The sequence below is a fragment of the Rhinolophus ferrumequinum genome, chromosome 2, assembly GCF_004115265.2.
Source record: "Rhinolophus ferrumequinum isolate MPI-CBG mRhiFer1 chromosome 2, mRhiFer1_v1.p, whole genome shotgun sequence".
In the NCBI taxonomy this organism is placed as follows: Eukaryota; Metazoa; Chordata; class Mammalia; order Chiroptera; family Rhinolophidae; genus Rhinolophus; species Rhinolophus ferrumequinum.
This window is the reverse complement of record NC_046285.1, coordinates 98,670,748-98,687,195: the sequence shown is the minus strand read 5'-3', so window position 1 is coordinate 98,687,195 and position 16,448 is coordinate 98,670,748. Positions and strand designations below refer to the sequence as shown.

The 16,448-nt window shown below is 45.6% G+C and overlaps 1 protein-coding gene across 5 annotated transcripts in view; it reads right to left on the bottom strand.

Moving 5' to 3' along the window:
- The window catches only part of EVA1C (eva-1 homolog C), a 71,697-nt gene that overhangs the window by 17,696 nt on the left and 37,553 nt on the right, over positions 1-16,448 (bottom strand). For all 5 annotated transcript variants that reach the window (XM_033131065.1, XM_033131058.1, XM_033131049.1 and 2 more), the window contains 2 exons: positions 13,286-13,438; positions 2,169-2,312 (listed from right to left, as the gene is read on the bottom strand). In XM_033131065.1, coding sequence (XP_032986956.1) covers positions 2,169-2,312; positions 13,286-13,438 — 297 coding nt within the window. The remainder of the gene's footprint in view (positions 1-2,168; positions 2,313-13,285; positions 13,439-16,448) is intronic.

Genomic DNA, 16,448 nt, shown 5'->3' with positions numbered 1-16,448 from the left:
GCGGCTAACCGGTCACCCCTTCATCCCACTCCAACCCGTTTTCCACCCTCCAGCCAGAAGGGTCTTTTAAGCGTCCAACTGTTACGATGGAATGACTTCCTACTGAAAACTCTCCACTGACACCCCCTCCCGATACCCCGCAGGATCTGGCCCTGGACATTTCCAGTGCCAACTCATGCCATCCTCTCCTCCCCAAGTCCTCTCTCCCACGCAGCACCTCTGCTGGCTGCCAGCTCACACCCATCCACCCCATCGGAGCACAGCTGTAAGTTCACCCCAGGGTAAGGTTGTCTTTGGAAGATTTCTCAAACCATCACCCCCTCCCCAAAGCTACAGGAGGGCCCCTGCACCCTGATCCTCTCGCACAGTAACCTGCCCTTTTCCAAAACAGCGTTTATCACAATGGGGAATCATAGGTTTATCTAGTTACTGACTGTCTGTCTCTCTTCCCCAACTGATACTTCCATGAAACGAGGACCATGCCTTTTAAAGAAAAAACAACTGTTGAATCCTTAGTGCCCAGCACAACCCCTGCCACACAGAACAAGCCCGCAATGTGCTGACCGAGTGAATGCGAGAGAAGTGGCTTGGACTGGAACTCGTGACCCTCAGGCCCTGAAATCCACCTTCTCTTCACTCAGAGAAGTCACAGCACAGAAATAGCTCTCACTGCATCTTTGAAGACGCAGCAGGAAAGTCGCCTTATTTACAGGCTGAAGTCCTGCTCCTCCTTCAACACTCAGCGGGAGAGGCCTGAAGTTACCACGCGGACTTCAGATTGACCCACGTGGCGTCTTGGGGAACCTCAGCCAGAACGGGCTTCCCGCCACCCGTTGATGCCTGGGCACTGGGGCCGGAATGAAGCCTGAGAGGGCTGATGAAATCGGGCTTCCTGGAAGGTATGTTAGGGCGCTATTCTTGTGGGAATACATTCAGGTAGTCACTTTATTGTGCCTATCACAGCTTTGATATCACAGAGGGTAACATGTTTAGCTCAGGATATAAATGGCTAGGGATGCAACAGGATGTTATTAGGCCATAAAAAGGAATGTAGGGCTGACACATGCTACACATGCTAGGTCAAGAAGCCACCTGCAAAGTACCACCCACTGTACAAGTCCATTAATATAAAATGTCCAGAAGAGGCAAATCCGAAAGACCGAAGTAGGTTGGTAGTTGCCTGGGGTGGGGGTGGGGGGGTGAATTGGGAGATGATTGCCAAAGGGTGCCGGGTTTCTTTTGAGGGTAATGAGAATAGTCTTAAATTAATTGTGGTGACAGTTGCACAATTCTATGACTATACTAAAACCACCTGTTTGTATGCTTAATGGGTGAATTGTATGATCTCTGAATTATATCTCAATAAAGCTATTACCAAAAAAAAAAAAAAAAGTCTAGGGAAATCTGGCGTGAAAAGGGGTTTCCATGAGTACAGCTATTGGGTTCTTCAGTTATAGTGTTCTTTGCTCTTCCTTTGCTTTTAGGCTAATTTCAAAAAATGAATAGTTCATGCGTCAGGATTATAATAAACTAGAAATCCACCTTCCCTCAGAGAGTAATTAACTGTTGATTCCCTTTTAGGTAGTTTTGGAAAATTGGAACCTAAAGAACCAGGCATTTCAGCTTATTATTTGAAGGCACTAGGAAAACAAAGTAATGCTGTCATGTAATATTTCATTGTCTCAGGGTAAGCATTTGATCTGTTGACTGTAGATGAAATGGCTGTTGGCAGCACAGAGAGTTAGTCATTTAGGGCCTAAAAGCAGGACGGGAAGGACAAGTAGGAGCCAAACAATACTTCTGTGAACTTGCATGACATACCCATAAATTTTAGAGCCTCCTAAGAACCCAGATTACAATCACTATTCTCAGTGACATCAATTTTACCCATTTCTTTGTTCTTTCTGCACTCTTCCCGTGGGCTGCCAATCTGATTGCTAAAAGGGCTTTTAAAACAAATTTTGACCAGAGAAAATTCTATTGCTTATCTGATGTGAATGTCATAAACAACAATAAAGGCTAGAGGAGGGGTTCTTGACTATCTGGTCGGGCACCAGTTTCAGGAGTAGAGTCGTTTGGCTTATTGCAGGCAACTCCTTTTGTTCGTGTGGTCAGCGCCTCCCGAGGAGGCAGTGTCTTTGAGCAGCTTGTTGAGGGTTTATTCTTACCGCATGCATAGGTGACGGTGAGGTATTTTTTCACTCCTGGCGGACAGGGGCTTCCAAAATGGTGATTGTTGACAAGAATTTTGCATCTCTGCTTCCCGTAGCACCTCCTGGACAATACTTGCAAAGCTGAGTAGGACAAGCAGTCTGAAAGGCAGGAAAGAGCATCAAAAATTTTATGTTGCATCCCATATATGGCCACCACACAGCTTGTTATTTTCTGTAAATAATATACTGGGCTGCATTTCAAATGTCATGGAGATAAGTTCTCTGATAATTTTCTATCTCATGAAAGCACCCAACAAGGGCTACAGAACACATAAGGGGAGCTGGCTTCATGGGTGTGAGCTGGAAAGGCCTTGAGCTGGATTAAATGCTCTGCTGTCTCCATTTTGAAATTCTTAAGTATTTTGAACAAGGGGCCCTATATTTCCATTTTGCACCAGGCCCTACAAATTATGTAACTGGCCCTGCATACAGAACAGGCAAAATATGTAGAACATTGAATGAAGATTCCAATTTCTTTTATGACCTGTACCACTCTTCAAAATACTGTATTTATTTGTTTATGTTGAGAATCCATTTCCCCTGCATGAACATAAGTGCCATGAGGACAGGGACGATTTCTATCTTGTTCATCATTAATTCCCACAGCCTGGCCCACTGTAGAAATCCAATAATAACTGATGAATGAATGAATGAATGAATGAATGAAATTAATACACATGAGGACATGTTTTTCAGCACCCTGGCACAATGTCTTCACAATTAGTAAATATTAATTGAACTTACATGAAGGATAAGGCACTGTGCTAAGTACTGCCAGAAAACCAAGTCAGTTATTGGGGGGATCACCTCGTAAATTATGTAAATGTCTAACTACTATGCAGTACACCTGAAATTAATATAAAATAATGTTGAATGTCAAATGTAACTGAAAAATTAAAAAAAAAACAACACATCAGAAGAAGCCCGCCTTGCGTCACAGGACGTGTCATGGAGCTAGAGAGACAAAACACACTTGTGTGATCTGATGTCTAATAATGTGAAACAGGCAGTGAGTATCAGCAGTGAATGGTCCAGACAAGAGGTGCTGGGGTCAGAGGTAGAAGAGATTGCTGCGGACTAACCGGAGTGGTCAAAACAGGCTTTACGGAGGAGAGGGGCCTGGTCATGGGAGAAAGAGCATGGACTGGGGAAAGGCAGGTAAGAGAGAAGGTATAAACATGAAGGCAAGTGGGTCAGAAGCACGTAAGAGGAATCCAGGGGTCTGACCTTGAGCTGGAATAGCTGGTGTGGGCAGGGAAGCCGTAGAGAATGAGTTGGAAAAGTAAATGGGAGCTACACTGAGGTTGCCTTTGAATGCTTAGCTAAAGACATTGGACTTCATTCTGTAAGCAAGAGAGAACCTAAAAAAATGGCCGGATGCAACTGTCCTCTGGGGCCAGTGTCCAGGAAACCCGGGGAGAAAAAAGGAACTGAAGGCAGGGAGATCCGTTTGGGAGCAATTTCAGTAACACAGGTTGGGAGGAGTTACAGGCTTGAAGAACAGAGGAGACAATTTTAGAGACCTTGCTAAATTCGGTTCACTTATGAAAACAGCTAGCATTATGACAGCCTGTTCTCAGCACTTGTATGTTAACTGATTCAATGTTCCCAACAATCCTACGAGATAGGGTATTTATTATATATGTGATATATATATGATACACATATATGGGGTACATTATATATCATTATATAAGTTGTTTATATAATATAGAATAGGTTATTTAATATATAATATGTTGTTTATATTACACGTGTGTGTGTGTGTGTGTGTGTGTATATATATATTTATATGCTCCAAACCTGTGTATAGAAGAAAAAAAACATTAGGAGGAGAATTGCCAAGATGGTAGCAGGGGTTATTGTTGGCTGATGGAGAAGAGGCGTTTTATTTTTCTTTTCCCTATCGATTTTGTTAGTTTACATTGCTTTGAATTGAAGGAGCACAAAATGAACTTTCTTGAAAAGTGAAATAAAATTCATGTCTAGATAGAAGACCGTTTTTGAATATGAGAGACTCTGAGGCAATTTTTTCAGAAATGTGACTTTTTTTGTAAATGTAATAATAAACTATTGTTTTATATAACTCAATTTGCCCCAAGAGCCATGAAAAGTTTATCTAGGAGTAAAGATATATCCTTTGAACTTTCTTCCAGTTTATTTTTATATTGCTTTGTTGATGTGCAGTGTTGATGGCAGCTATTTTTGCTGTCTTTAGGAGCCTTGTTATTATTTGGGGTTCTTAGCTGAGCACATTTATCAATTGAAAAAAATCCTTAAATCTCAAGAAATCTGATTGTGGGATGTATGATTTCTGGGTAAGCTAGCTGCATTGGGAAGAAGTAACAGTCTGAATTATAAAATTATTTTCAGAAGTCTGATGTTTTAAAATGTATCTATTGTTTTTTCTGTTACAAAATAAATACATGCTTGTAGCTAAAAACTTGCAAAGCACAGATAATCCAAAACTAGGAAAATTAAAAATTCCCGGTAAATACCACCATCAAGTAAAAAAATGTTAACTTTTAAAAAACATCCTTCTAGTCACTTTTCTATGTATAAATGTCCTTCTTCCTCAATGGAATCATGTACATATCACTTTGTGTGGTACTTTTTTGCTTTTTATTCAAATCCTTGTGAAAATTTTAACATTTTTAAAGAGATGCATAGTTTTCATTTTATGGATGTACCAGCTTTATTTACAATACCCTATTGGCAGACATTCAGATGATTTCTGTTTTTTAATATTATAAACAGTTCCATAATTGCAACCTCCTTAGGGCTAAATATTTGTACACAATCATGATAGTTTCCATATGAATTCTTAGAAGTAGATTGCTTTGTGAAAGTGTACTCCAAATAATAAGGCTTTTGATACATACTGCCAAACTGTTATCCAAAGAAATAATACTAATTCACACTCCTACCAGAATTATACGAGAGTGCCTTAGAAATCTTCGGGTTTCTTAAGATGTGCCTGACCATATTTTTTAAGGCTAACAGAGGCAGGAAAAGAACAAAACAAAACAAAACAAAACGACTCCCATTTATAAGACCCCAACCCTCTCTGACCCAGGAGGTCTTGTGACCAGCGATTTACAGAGGCACACTTTTGTCCTCTGCAGTTACTCTAGGAGTGAAACAATTTATCTTGGTGAGAGTGAAAGAACCCACAGTAAACGTGTTTTCAGCAAGAGGCCCAAGGTCATTCAGGTCTGACTCAGGTCTGAGCTGAGCTCTGAACCATTGTTGACACTGAGCTCAGAACCATTGTAGGATTTTTTAAAAAAGTGATTATTTCCCTCCCAGGCTGATTTTGTTTGCACCCTCTCTTCCTGGCAAACTACCCTTTACCCCAATACATGTGATAACAAGATATTCAACCATTTAATTTTTATTTTTTTGGCTACTTTTTAACACTGAAACTGAAGTTAATCGCTCTTTGCAACCTGTGCTTACTTAGATAATTAGGCTGACTGCTCTTAAGTGACTGTTTTGGCAATGGGAGCCCTTGGCACCTAGATCTTTGGCTGAAAAGTCCAGGCCTGCCCACATCCCAGGCGTGGCCTTGGGGTGGCCTTAGCCCGGCCTTTGAGGCCCATTGGGTGGTTTTCTTATTCTCTTGTTAAGGAAATAGTAGGATCCCAGGAGTCCACCCAGAAAATGTAACTGCAGCAGGAAATGACATGTCACAGTACATGCCCTGCCAGGGGATCTTTCTGAGGCGCTGCTTCCTGCAGTTCGTGCCACGGTCTGTGGGAAGCTCACGGCCTTCTATGTGAAGATGCTCTTTCACTAGTGTCCCTTTGAGACCAGCAAAGAACAATCACTTTCATGCCTTCCTTTCAGTTTTTCTTCCCCGAGATGAGACGTAAGTTCTGATGGATCTGACTTGCTAGATCTTTCAGAAATAGCTTTGGGTCAGCACCGTCAAGATAAGATACGAGATCTATGTTTGAATCTGCGTGGCAGTAAGATGTCATTTTTCAAAGATGGCCTCACAGCTGACTTGGTCATCAGTCTTGTGTGTCTTCCCTTTTATTTCCTAGTTGTGATGACCAGCCTTTGTATTGGTTTGCTAGGGCTGCCGTAACAAGTACCACGAACGGGGTGGCTAAACAACAGACATGTATTTCCTCTCGGTTCTGGAGGCTAGAAGTTAGCAGGTTTGGTTCGTCCTGAGGCCTCTCTCCTTGGTTTGCTGGTAGCCATCCTCTTCCTGTGTCTCCAGATGATCTTCCTTCTGTGTGTAGCTATGTCCTAATCTCCTCTTCTTATATAAGGTCACCAGTCATGTTGGATTAGTGCCCCATGACCTAAATTTAACTTAGTCACCTCTTTAAAACCCCTGTCTTCAAATACAGTCCCATTCTGATGTACGGGAGGTTAGGACTTCAACATATGAATTTTCGGGGGACACAGTTTAGCACGTAACAGGCTGATGGTTCACCTTCTGGAATTCATACTTTTGTGCAGCCTCCAACCACAAGGAATCAGAGCTGGTCTGTGTGACCCATACACTATGGTGGAGGTGACGACTGCGGCTTCCACTTGTGCTTTAGCATCACTTACTCTGGGAGGAGCCAGCTGCCATGTCCTGAAGACACTCAGGAGACCCATGTGGGGAGAACCGAGGCCTTCTGCCAGCAACCAGCAACAACTTGCCCACCACACGAGTGAGTCATCTTAAAAGTCCAGCCTTCAGAGCCCATGTCTCAGCTGCAACCTCACGAGATTCCATGAGACCCTAAACAAGAACTGCCCAACTAAGGTACCCCTGAATTCCTGCCCCACAGAAACCATACTCATTTTTGCTTTAAGTCATTATATTTTGGGGTATTTCACTACATAGCAATAGAAAACAAATACACATTTTGATACTTGGAAGCAGGTTGCTGGAGTAACAAAACCCTAAAATCTGGGAGTGGCTTTGGGGCTGGGCAATGGCGTAAGTTGGGAAGTTCTGGAAGAGACTGACAGTGAGAGTCTAAGGGCTCTGAAGAGCAGCCCAGCGTTGGTGACCTTTGCACCCTGAGGCCAAGCGCATCTTCCATGTAGAACTTCCCAACTTGCACAGTGAATGGACACAGGTACGCTGGAGGCCCCCTGGCTTCCCTTAGCTCTTGATTTTGGCATTGAGCAGTGCCTCCCTTTTAGGCCACAGTGCCATAAAAATACATAATTTCCTGTTTGTGATGATGGGGAAAAGGCCAGGAAACACTATTCAAGGTCAGGGTGTGGTAGGTGACCAGTGCCTCACCATGGCCTCGCCTGCCCTGATGCATTGCAGATGGACCAGCCGGGGGCATCGCACAAGACTACAAAGGCTCTGCCCGCCCTCCTCTGGGCCCAGACGTGGCGGCCTTGCTGTGGGCACCCTTACATCCCTGGGAATGTCCATTAGGAGCTTGGGTTCCACTAGGGGAGATTCTGAGAGCCAGGCTCGGGCATCCCTGAGGATGCTTATGGAAGCATGACGGTGTCACACCATGAACTTGAGGTGGCAGGGTGGGGGAGGTTGGGGGCGTCATGTGCACATGCCCGGACTTCCCCCAGGGGCGTTCCCCTTCCACTGCCACCCAGCCCCTTCTTCTCGAACTTACTCAACATATAAAGTACATAGAATCAAATAATTAATCAGCTTATATAACTAACCCAAACTATAAGTTCAGAAAAAAGTATACTGTGGGGTGGGATATTCATAGCAGAAAAAACACACATAAAGGAATCATATCTCTGCTCTGTCACAAGCTCATAAAAATTTATGAAGAAGGGCCGGCCCAGTGGCTCAGGCGGTTAGAGCTCCGTGCTCCTAACTCCGAAGGCTGCTGGTTCGATTCCCACATGGGCCACTGGGCTCTCAACCACAAGGTTGGCAGTTCAATTCCTCAAGTCCCACAAGGGATGGTGGGCTGCGCCCCCTGCAACTAGCAATGGCAACTGGACCTGGAGCTGAGCTGCGCCCTCCACAACTAAGACTGAAAGGACAACAACTTGAAGCTGAATGGCACCCTCCACAACTAAGATTAAAAGGACTTTGACTTGGAAAAAAAAAAGTGCTGGAAGTACACACTGTTCCCCCAATAAAGTCCTGTTCCCCTAAAAAAAAAAAAAAAAAAAAAAATGAAGAAAATAAAGATCCCAGCAGAAAAAAGGACAACGGCTAAAGACACAATAGCAAATACAATTACCCCAAAAACATGGGGAAATGTTCAAGGTTATTCACATTCAAAGAAAGGCGACTAAAAGAATATCCAGAAAGACCATTTTATACCTATTAAATTGGAAGCATGCAGAACAATCATACACAACGCTGCCAAAGTTGCAGGGAAACCCACAGTTGTATATTGCTGTTTACACATGCAAATTGGTACAAAAAGGTTTTGGAAAGAACCCTGGTGATACATATGAAGAATTGTAAATATGCCCATGACCGCTTTTGGTATAAGCCGTCTGGGAATTTATCCCAAGGAAATAATCTGGAAGAAAGAAAAAACTACAAGCACAAGTTCATTGTACATTATTTATAATATTTGAAAATTAGAAACAGTGAAATAATCCAGCATGTGGGAATGACTAAGTAAATAATGTACTATAATATACCCCTTTAACAAGTTATTAGCAAGTGATGGACATGGTTAGGGTTTTGTTGGCCGCAAGGAAGAACATCCATTGTATAAAGTTGAAGCAATAAAAGTAAAGTTCAAATGGATCGGCTTTAGAATTGCCATCATGTACAATTGTCCTGTGTTCACACACTATAGAAGAGATGGTGAAAGATTAAAACTTGGAACTTGGACATGGAAGAGATCTTGGAAAATAACACTCTTTCCACTAGGTGGGTAAAATTTGTGGCTGAATCTTTTTCTTATTTCGGTTAAATGTTATTACGGTGCTTGTGCAACAATAAGTCATCATAATAATCATCTTTGAAAAAGAGCTGGAAGTGCTCTCCCTCAGTGTCTGAGTGCTAGAGCCACCCGGGTGTGCTTCCTGACCACCGAGAGCTTCACCGAGGCCCGGCTGGTCCTCACCTCATGTGCTGGCGAAGCGGTACCCAGACTCAAAAGCACATGGGGTTGCAGCAGACTTTAGCTTTTAGACACAAGAGGCCAAGCCCACACATGACCTCTCAGAGGCCCACGGTGAGACCTGACCCTCGGCCCTTAGGCAACCATCCCGCCAAGTTTACGCCAGCTTCTGGGCTTAGGAATCAATAGCCCTTCCCTTCTTCAAAGCGACGGGGCTGAGCTGCAGTGGTAGTGGGAACGCAGAGCAGACATCACACACTGGCAGCTCGTGGCCCGGATGTGGCCCTGTAAGCATGTTTTGTTTGGCTCACACAGTGTTTTAAAAGTTGGAACATTTCACATGAAAAAAACAAACAAACAAAACGGATTTCCACATCTCATGAGAGGTTGGAAGCTGTGACAGCACCAGGCCCACATTCCGGGCCGGCAACCACCCACCGCAGGAGCCCAGCGGGGGCGCCTCGCTGGGGGGGCTTCTGATTCATTCATGCATCTCCAGATTCACATGGGCACCACTCGGAGCCAGGCACTGGTCTCATTGCTGGGAAATCCACAGGAAAGAGACAGACACAGTCTCTGCGGTGCTTCTGCCAGGGAGAGAGACCACGTGCACGGAAATGACTATTTCCAGGCTATGAAGACAATCGAACAGGAGGACAGCTCGAAAGGGACGGCAGGATGAGGAGCCTGCTGGCAGGGTGCCCTGGGCAACCTCTCTGAGGTGACATCTGAGTTGATTCCTGAATGACGGGATAGAGCGATGGAGCTGGCCATGCAAAGATGTGGGTGAGAACATTCCAGGCCACAGGAAGGGCCCTAGGGGATGGGTGAGTGTGAAGTAATCCAGAGGTAGTGAGGGGTGAGAAAGAGGCAAGACCACAGCTGGGAGAGTGGATTTATTCTAATTACGATGGGCAAAGCGGAGAGCTTTAAGCAGGGGGTGATGTGATCTGACTTAAATAAAATCTCCCTGGCTGCTCAGTGAAGAAGGGACTAAAGGAAAGGAGGGAACTGGGGAGAGGGAAGGCCGGAGACCAGTCAGGAGGTGACTCGGATGGTCCAGTCAGAAATGCCTAGATTGGGCTAGGAGCAAAGTGGCTGGATTTGAGATACATCGTTGGGGAAGAGCCTGCTGGACTTGCTGAGCAAGTGGATGGGTAGCTGGTGGGAGACAGGGGGTCAAAAGAGTGTGTTTTTAAGGTAGGTGATATTAAAATGTGGTTATACAAGAGAGATCAGTTGATGATTTGGGGGGATCAATATGTCAGGTGCAGTTTAAAACCTTCATGCACAGTTTACCTGGGCCAAAGAATGAACGATTTCTTGGGATCGAGAAAATGTATCAGCAGGGGCAGCCAATGGTCTGTATTTACGCAGGCATGCATGATTCTGGCCTTTAATGCTAACCTGAGAGGTGAGACCAGTCTTCGCTTCCATGGGAAACTGGGAGGTGAGATAAACTGGGTACCCTCACGATGATGAGATGAACTCAAGGGCCCTTTCATTTTTGCTTTGAGCCTCTTCCCACTGAGAGCACAGGGCCCAAGGACCCTGGCATTTGGTTCATGAACTCAATGAAGAGCTTGATCCTTAACCTCATGAGTACTCAAGGGGCAATGGACAACAGCACTTGACTGACAGGCGGGAAGAGAGGGGAGAAGGACGAGCAGGTTGTCGTTGCCATGTGACTTTGCCAGGGCTTAAGCTTTTAAAGCTGAACAGCTAAGCAAGGGCACAGTCTTCCCTTCACTGACCTTTCCTGCGTCAACAAGGGTTATTCATGGCATTAGAGCAGCTGGCTGACCTAAGGATTCCTCAGACTCTCTACGGAAACCGGTCCCTCAGCCATGGTGTCTGCTAACATTTTCTTTGGCTGATTCCTTTTCCCTTTAAACCTAATGCCCACCCAACGTCCCAGGGACGTAAGGCAGTGGTCTACTGAATGTAAAGCATCCATCCTACAGATAGACCTACTTGGCCTACCAAGTCTGTCTGCTCAAAAGAACAGCTAAAATCAATGCTACTTATTGCCACCTCCCAAAACACATGCAGCTAAGTTAGATTTGGTAAGCCTGAAAAATGGGGTCCATCATCCCAATATGTAGAAGCAGAGTCCCTTTTTGCAGAAAGAGGTCAGATCAGCAAGGGTGCCTCATCGAGCTGAGGAGACTACGTAATATGGGGAGCCCAGAAGGGCCATAAGAAGATGTGCCTTTTGAAGGCGGCCTCCGGCCACCCTGGTGAGAAAGGCAAGCCTGGGAGCAGGGAGACTCCTGCAGTGACCAGGCAATGGCCCCTTGACCCAACACAGTGGTAGGAACAAGGGAGGAGGGGGTGGAGACGTTCTGATTTCAGAACTCACAGGACACTCACTGGGGTCGGGGCAGAGGGTGGTGCCATTGATAGTTAAGAAGGAGCCACCAGCACAAGGTATATCTGCTCCACTCGGCAGCCCAGCTTATTAAGACGGGAGCCCTCTCCCCAGATCTAATGAAATGCAGCTGGATGCCCATGTCGGTCTGTCTGTGTGTGTGGTCTGCCAGGGCTGCGTTTCAAAAGACCCTCCGCCATCCTGACAGAAGGGCCTTCCTTCCCAGCGCGCTGGGCGGGGGGCCTGGGTGGCACATGTGCCTTGTGAACTCCCTTTTTGTTCTCTCTTGAGTCTCGCCTGAGAGTCTGCTTGTGTGGTGAGGTCACTTTATACTCTTTTCTTTTTTTCAGCTCCAAGATATTACTTATGCATGAATTTCATTTTAAAATTAATGTTTAATTTCATAAGGGATCCATGAGTACATTGTAGCAATTTAATACATTAAAGAGCTCATTTTAGATTTTGATGAATTAAGTGTAACTCCTTGGGCTGTTTCACAGAAGGGCCTGTTCTCTCTGGTAAGATGGAGGGTAGGGATCAGTCTGTTTTACCATCACAGATCGGGGTGTGCGGTGGTTAATTTTATGTGTCAATTTAGTTAGGCGATAGCTCCCAGTGGTTTGGTTAAACACCAGTCTAGATGTTGTTGTGAAGGTATTTTTAAGATACGACTAACAGCTAAATCAGCAGCCTCCGAGTAAAGCAGATTACCCTCCATCGCGTGGGTGGGCCTTGACCAATCAGCTGAAGGCCTTGACAGCAAAGACTGAGATTTTTCCAAAAAAAGGAATTTTCCTCAAGGCTGCAAATAGAAATTCTGCCTGCAGTGTCCAGACTGCTGTCCTGTAGGATTCAGACTCAAGATGGAACATCAACTCTTACCTGAGTTTCCAGCCTGCCAGCCTGCTCTGTAGATTTCAGACTTGCGACCTACCACAACCACGTGAGCCAACCCCTTGAAATCAACTCTTTCCATATACACAGGATATTTGGTTCTGTTTCTCTGTAGAGCCTTGACTCATAATAATAACACCGGCTGACTTACGCTGATGGATGGAGCTTTCAGGCCTGCACCCTGGCCATCATCTCTTAGGTCCAAATTGCAGACTTCTACGCAGGATGACTCGCTGAGCCCTTCTCGACACTGAACACAGCCTCGGGGCCTCAGCCTGGCTCTTCTCTCTCCCTGGACAACTTCCCCTGGTATCTGCAGGCTCTTCTCCGTCAAGTCTCTGCTCCACGTGCCCATCAGTCCACAAAACTGTGGCTCTCTGCAGCACGCCCCGGCCTCCCCATCTCCCCTCCCCCCTGTGCTGGTCCCCTTCGCACTTATCTGCACCTGACCTATGACATATTAGCTCGTGTATTGTCTGTTTTCTCATCGCTTCCCCATCCACTGTTGGAAGGTCAGCTCCATGTGGACTCTGTGTCAGTCACTGAATACTCCCCCATGCCTAGAACAGGGCCATGCATACAGCAGGGGCTCAATCACTACTCACTGTGGAATGACTGGACAATGGACGGATTCAGGAACGTGGGGCAGAAGCAGGCCCAACGTGGCGGGTGGCTCCTCCCAGCGCTCAATTTTCTCGCTAATCCCCTTCCCTGGGGAGCCAGGGCCCTAATCCACTCAGACAGCACCCTGACGAGAGCCACATGAAGACACGTACCAAACTGGGGCAGCCACTCTGCTTCTGAGGTGCAGATGTCCCTCTCCTGGGTCTTCCGGCCGTAGGTCGCGGAGTAGATGTTGAGAAACTTGGATTCGTGGCAGTGCAGTTTCAGCTCTTGGTCCTCACACACAGTTTTGTTTTTCAATTCATCTGCAGCAGAAACAAAAATCGGCAGCACCATCAGCTTCCCTCAGAAGGAATCAGTGACAACAGCTCAAGTCTGGTGCAGGCTGATCCCAGGTTCCCTGACACAGCTCGGACCAAAGTTTTAAAATTGTCATTTGTGGCCCATTCATGGGTCATGAAATCAGTGTAGTGAACTGTGACCAGCAATTTTAAACAATAAAGAGTAGTTCGGAAAGCATCACAGTGCATCACACAAAGTAAGGATAAACACCATTTTATAATTTAAAAGATTTTTGTTTTCAGTTGTGTATGTATTATGTTGGGCCAAAATGTAGAATGTCTTCCTTTCCTTGGGCTGCAATCAAACCAACCTGAAAGCCCCACCTGAAGGCTTACAGGGAGGCATGAGCGGCAAACATTAGTGGCCGGTGGGACCTTTGGATCCTGGGATTCAGGAAGCTTACAGCCCCAAACTTAAAACATGAAAGAAAATAATTTCCAAATATAAATTACACTTTCCCGTAACGTGTAAATCCCCATGCCTTCCTCCCCCAAACAGAGAAGTTGCAGTGAGGCCAGCCTTTGGGGCGGCACAAAGGAAAAACGTCTTAGGATCTCCAGATTACCATCAGCTCTGGCGCTGGTAAACCTTGGCACTGTTCTTTAATAGACGATGATGGGGACACTCGAGATTAACGAAAGGTGCAGAGCAGAAACCAGGTTACAAATGCTTGCAAAACCCTCAGCTCTCTAGTATCCAAACACACACGAGGAACCAGCAAGAGAGGGAAAAGGTAGGCGGTGACTAAGCCAACGTGTAGACTGCCCTTTACCCACTAACTGGAATCTTAATGTGACAGTTTAAACTCAGAGCCAAGAAAAGTTTTGCTTTCTTTTTCTAAATGAAAAGAACACTGAGTCTGACCCTGACATCGGAGGGTTGCTTTGGGTGAGTCATATCCGCACTGGTATGAGTTAGTTCTCCAGGGTTTTTTATGAGTAAACGCTATATCCTACCAACACCGAAATATTGCCTGACTTCAAAGGCCGGGGGGAACGATGGCCTTTGGTGCAGCACAGAGGGTGTGGGCAGACACACCAAAAGAGCTCCAGTGCCCTCCCACCTAGGAGAATACCGAAAAATGCTAAGAATGTTTCCCTGGGGCACAGCGCGCCAAAAAGGAGGACAGGTTAAGGCAGATGAAAACCGAGCCTGATCTCCGCAAACTGGGCACTTGGAACAGGAATGGCTTCTTTCTTTCTTTTTCTTCCTTCCTTTCTTTTTTTCCCCTCTATCTGAATTTGTTTTGTAATTATAAGAGTTCTCTTTTCTTAAGGCATGTCATGCAATGCATTTATTAGCCCCCATCTCTCTGACGGACTAAAGCCCATTCATTAAAAGTCGCCTTGATGCCAGCCAGCCTCACCCAGAGTAACTCAACACCCGCGGGCAAGGCCTCCAGTGATCTGTCCCCAGATTATGGGCAAATCATCTCTTGGAACCGAGGGGCTGGGAGTGTCACGTTACAGGCTTGGGGTTACTGTTGTGTCATGTTGAGTCACTTGGTTCCTTGGGAATGTGCTAATTCACGGTCACCTAAGAGTGACATTTCTGGGTTCTAAAAACAATGAGACGACTAACTTAATGGCTGTTTTTCTTCGAGAACTAGAATTTGTCTTAGGGCTGGGTTAGAGTGCTCAATGGTCTCAGATGGGAAAAGGTATGGGCAGCTTTCCAGAAGTGAGTCTCCAACAGCCCTGTGGATTTAGATGGGGAGAGTGACAGAAGCCTGGGTGAAGGTAGAGCCACAACTCTGCTGAAAGGACAACAGTATCAAATTCTCCCCCCTAATTCTCCCAGTCAGAGGGCAATGTGTGTGATTCATTCTTCTGTAATAATGCGTACCCGCATTTGCATAGCAGCAGTGGTCTTTCGGGATGAGCAGGGGAGAGCCATCTGCCATGATGAGAAGACGTTATTACCGGCATTATTTACAACTGCCAGCGCATGGCGTTTTTAACACGTAGACAGATACTGAATCACTTTTATTGTGTTTTTAAATTCTCTAAAGACAGTGCACACCGCTATTGCCTGCACCCAGGGCAGACTATACCCCACCCCTCCAACCATCACTGCCTTTCCGTCATTCAGATCTTTAGCAAGAATTACTTTAATCTGCATATTGGAATAATAGCTACCAATTACTGAGCTCACCTTCATGACAGTTCCTGTGCTGTCATGAAGCATTTTATATACAGAACTGTACTTTTACAATCTTCACAGCATGATGGCCCTAGTGCAGAAAGTGCATTATTTTCCTTTTGCACTTGATTTGGGAGCCTCAGGAAGTTTTTGTACGCTGCCCAAGGTCACACAACAGCTACACCGCAGACAGAAATATGAACCCAGAGCTGCCTAAATCCAAAACCCTCACCGAAGGCAAAATTCTCTAAAGGGATGAGATTTAGGGAGGAGGTGAAGCACAATGTACTCTCAGGGAAAAGAAGGTTCTAGGGAAGACTGCTGATAGAACGGCTCTCCAAAAAACAAACCTACGAACAAGACCTGACTGGTAGCATCTGCCAATTTCCCTGGTGTAACTACTCCCATCATGTCAGATTTCAAAGCACACAGGCAGAGCTGGGAAGAGATGCATATAACAAGAGCTGTCTCTACACACCCGTGGGTGCAGCCGTGGAGCCTATGGACAGAGTATCATGTAGGTGCTGGAACTGGGACATGAAGAAGAGCCCCAGGAGGTGAGAGGGCTGCAGAAAAAGAGGCAGGCGAGTGCAGGCAAAAGCTCACTTCCACCTCTATTGCATTGTAGCAATAGAGGCTGTCACCCAAACTGCAGTGCCTCGGTCACCAAAGTCCAGGTTACACAAGGTATGTCTGTGTCCCCCTGAAACCATATGTTGAAAACTTAATGCCCAAAGTGATATTAAGAGGGGCGCCTTTGGGAGATGCTTAGGTCATGAAGGTGGAGTCTCATGAGTGGAAATAGTGCCCTCATAAAAGAGGTCTGAGAGA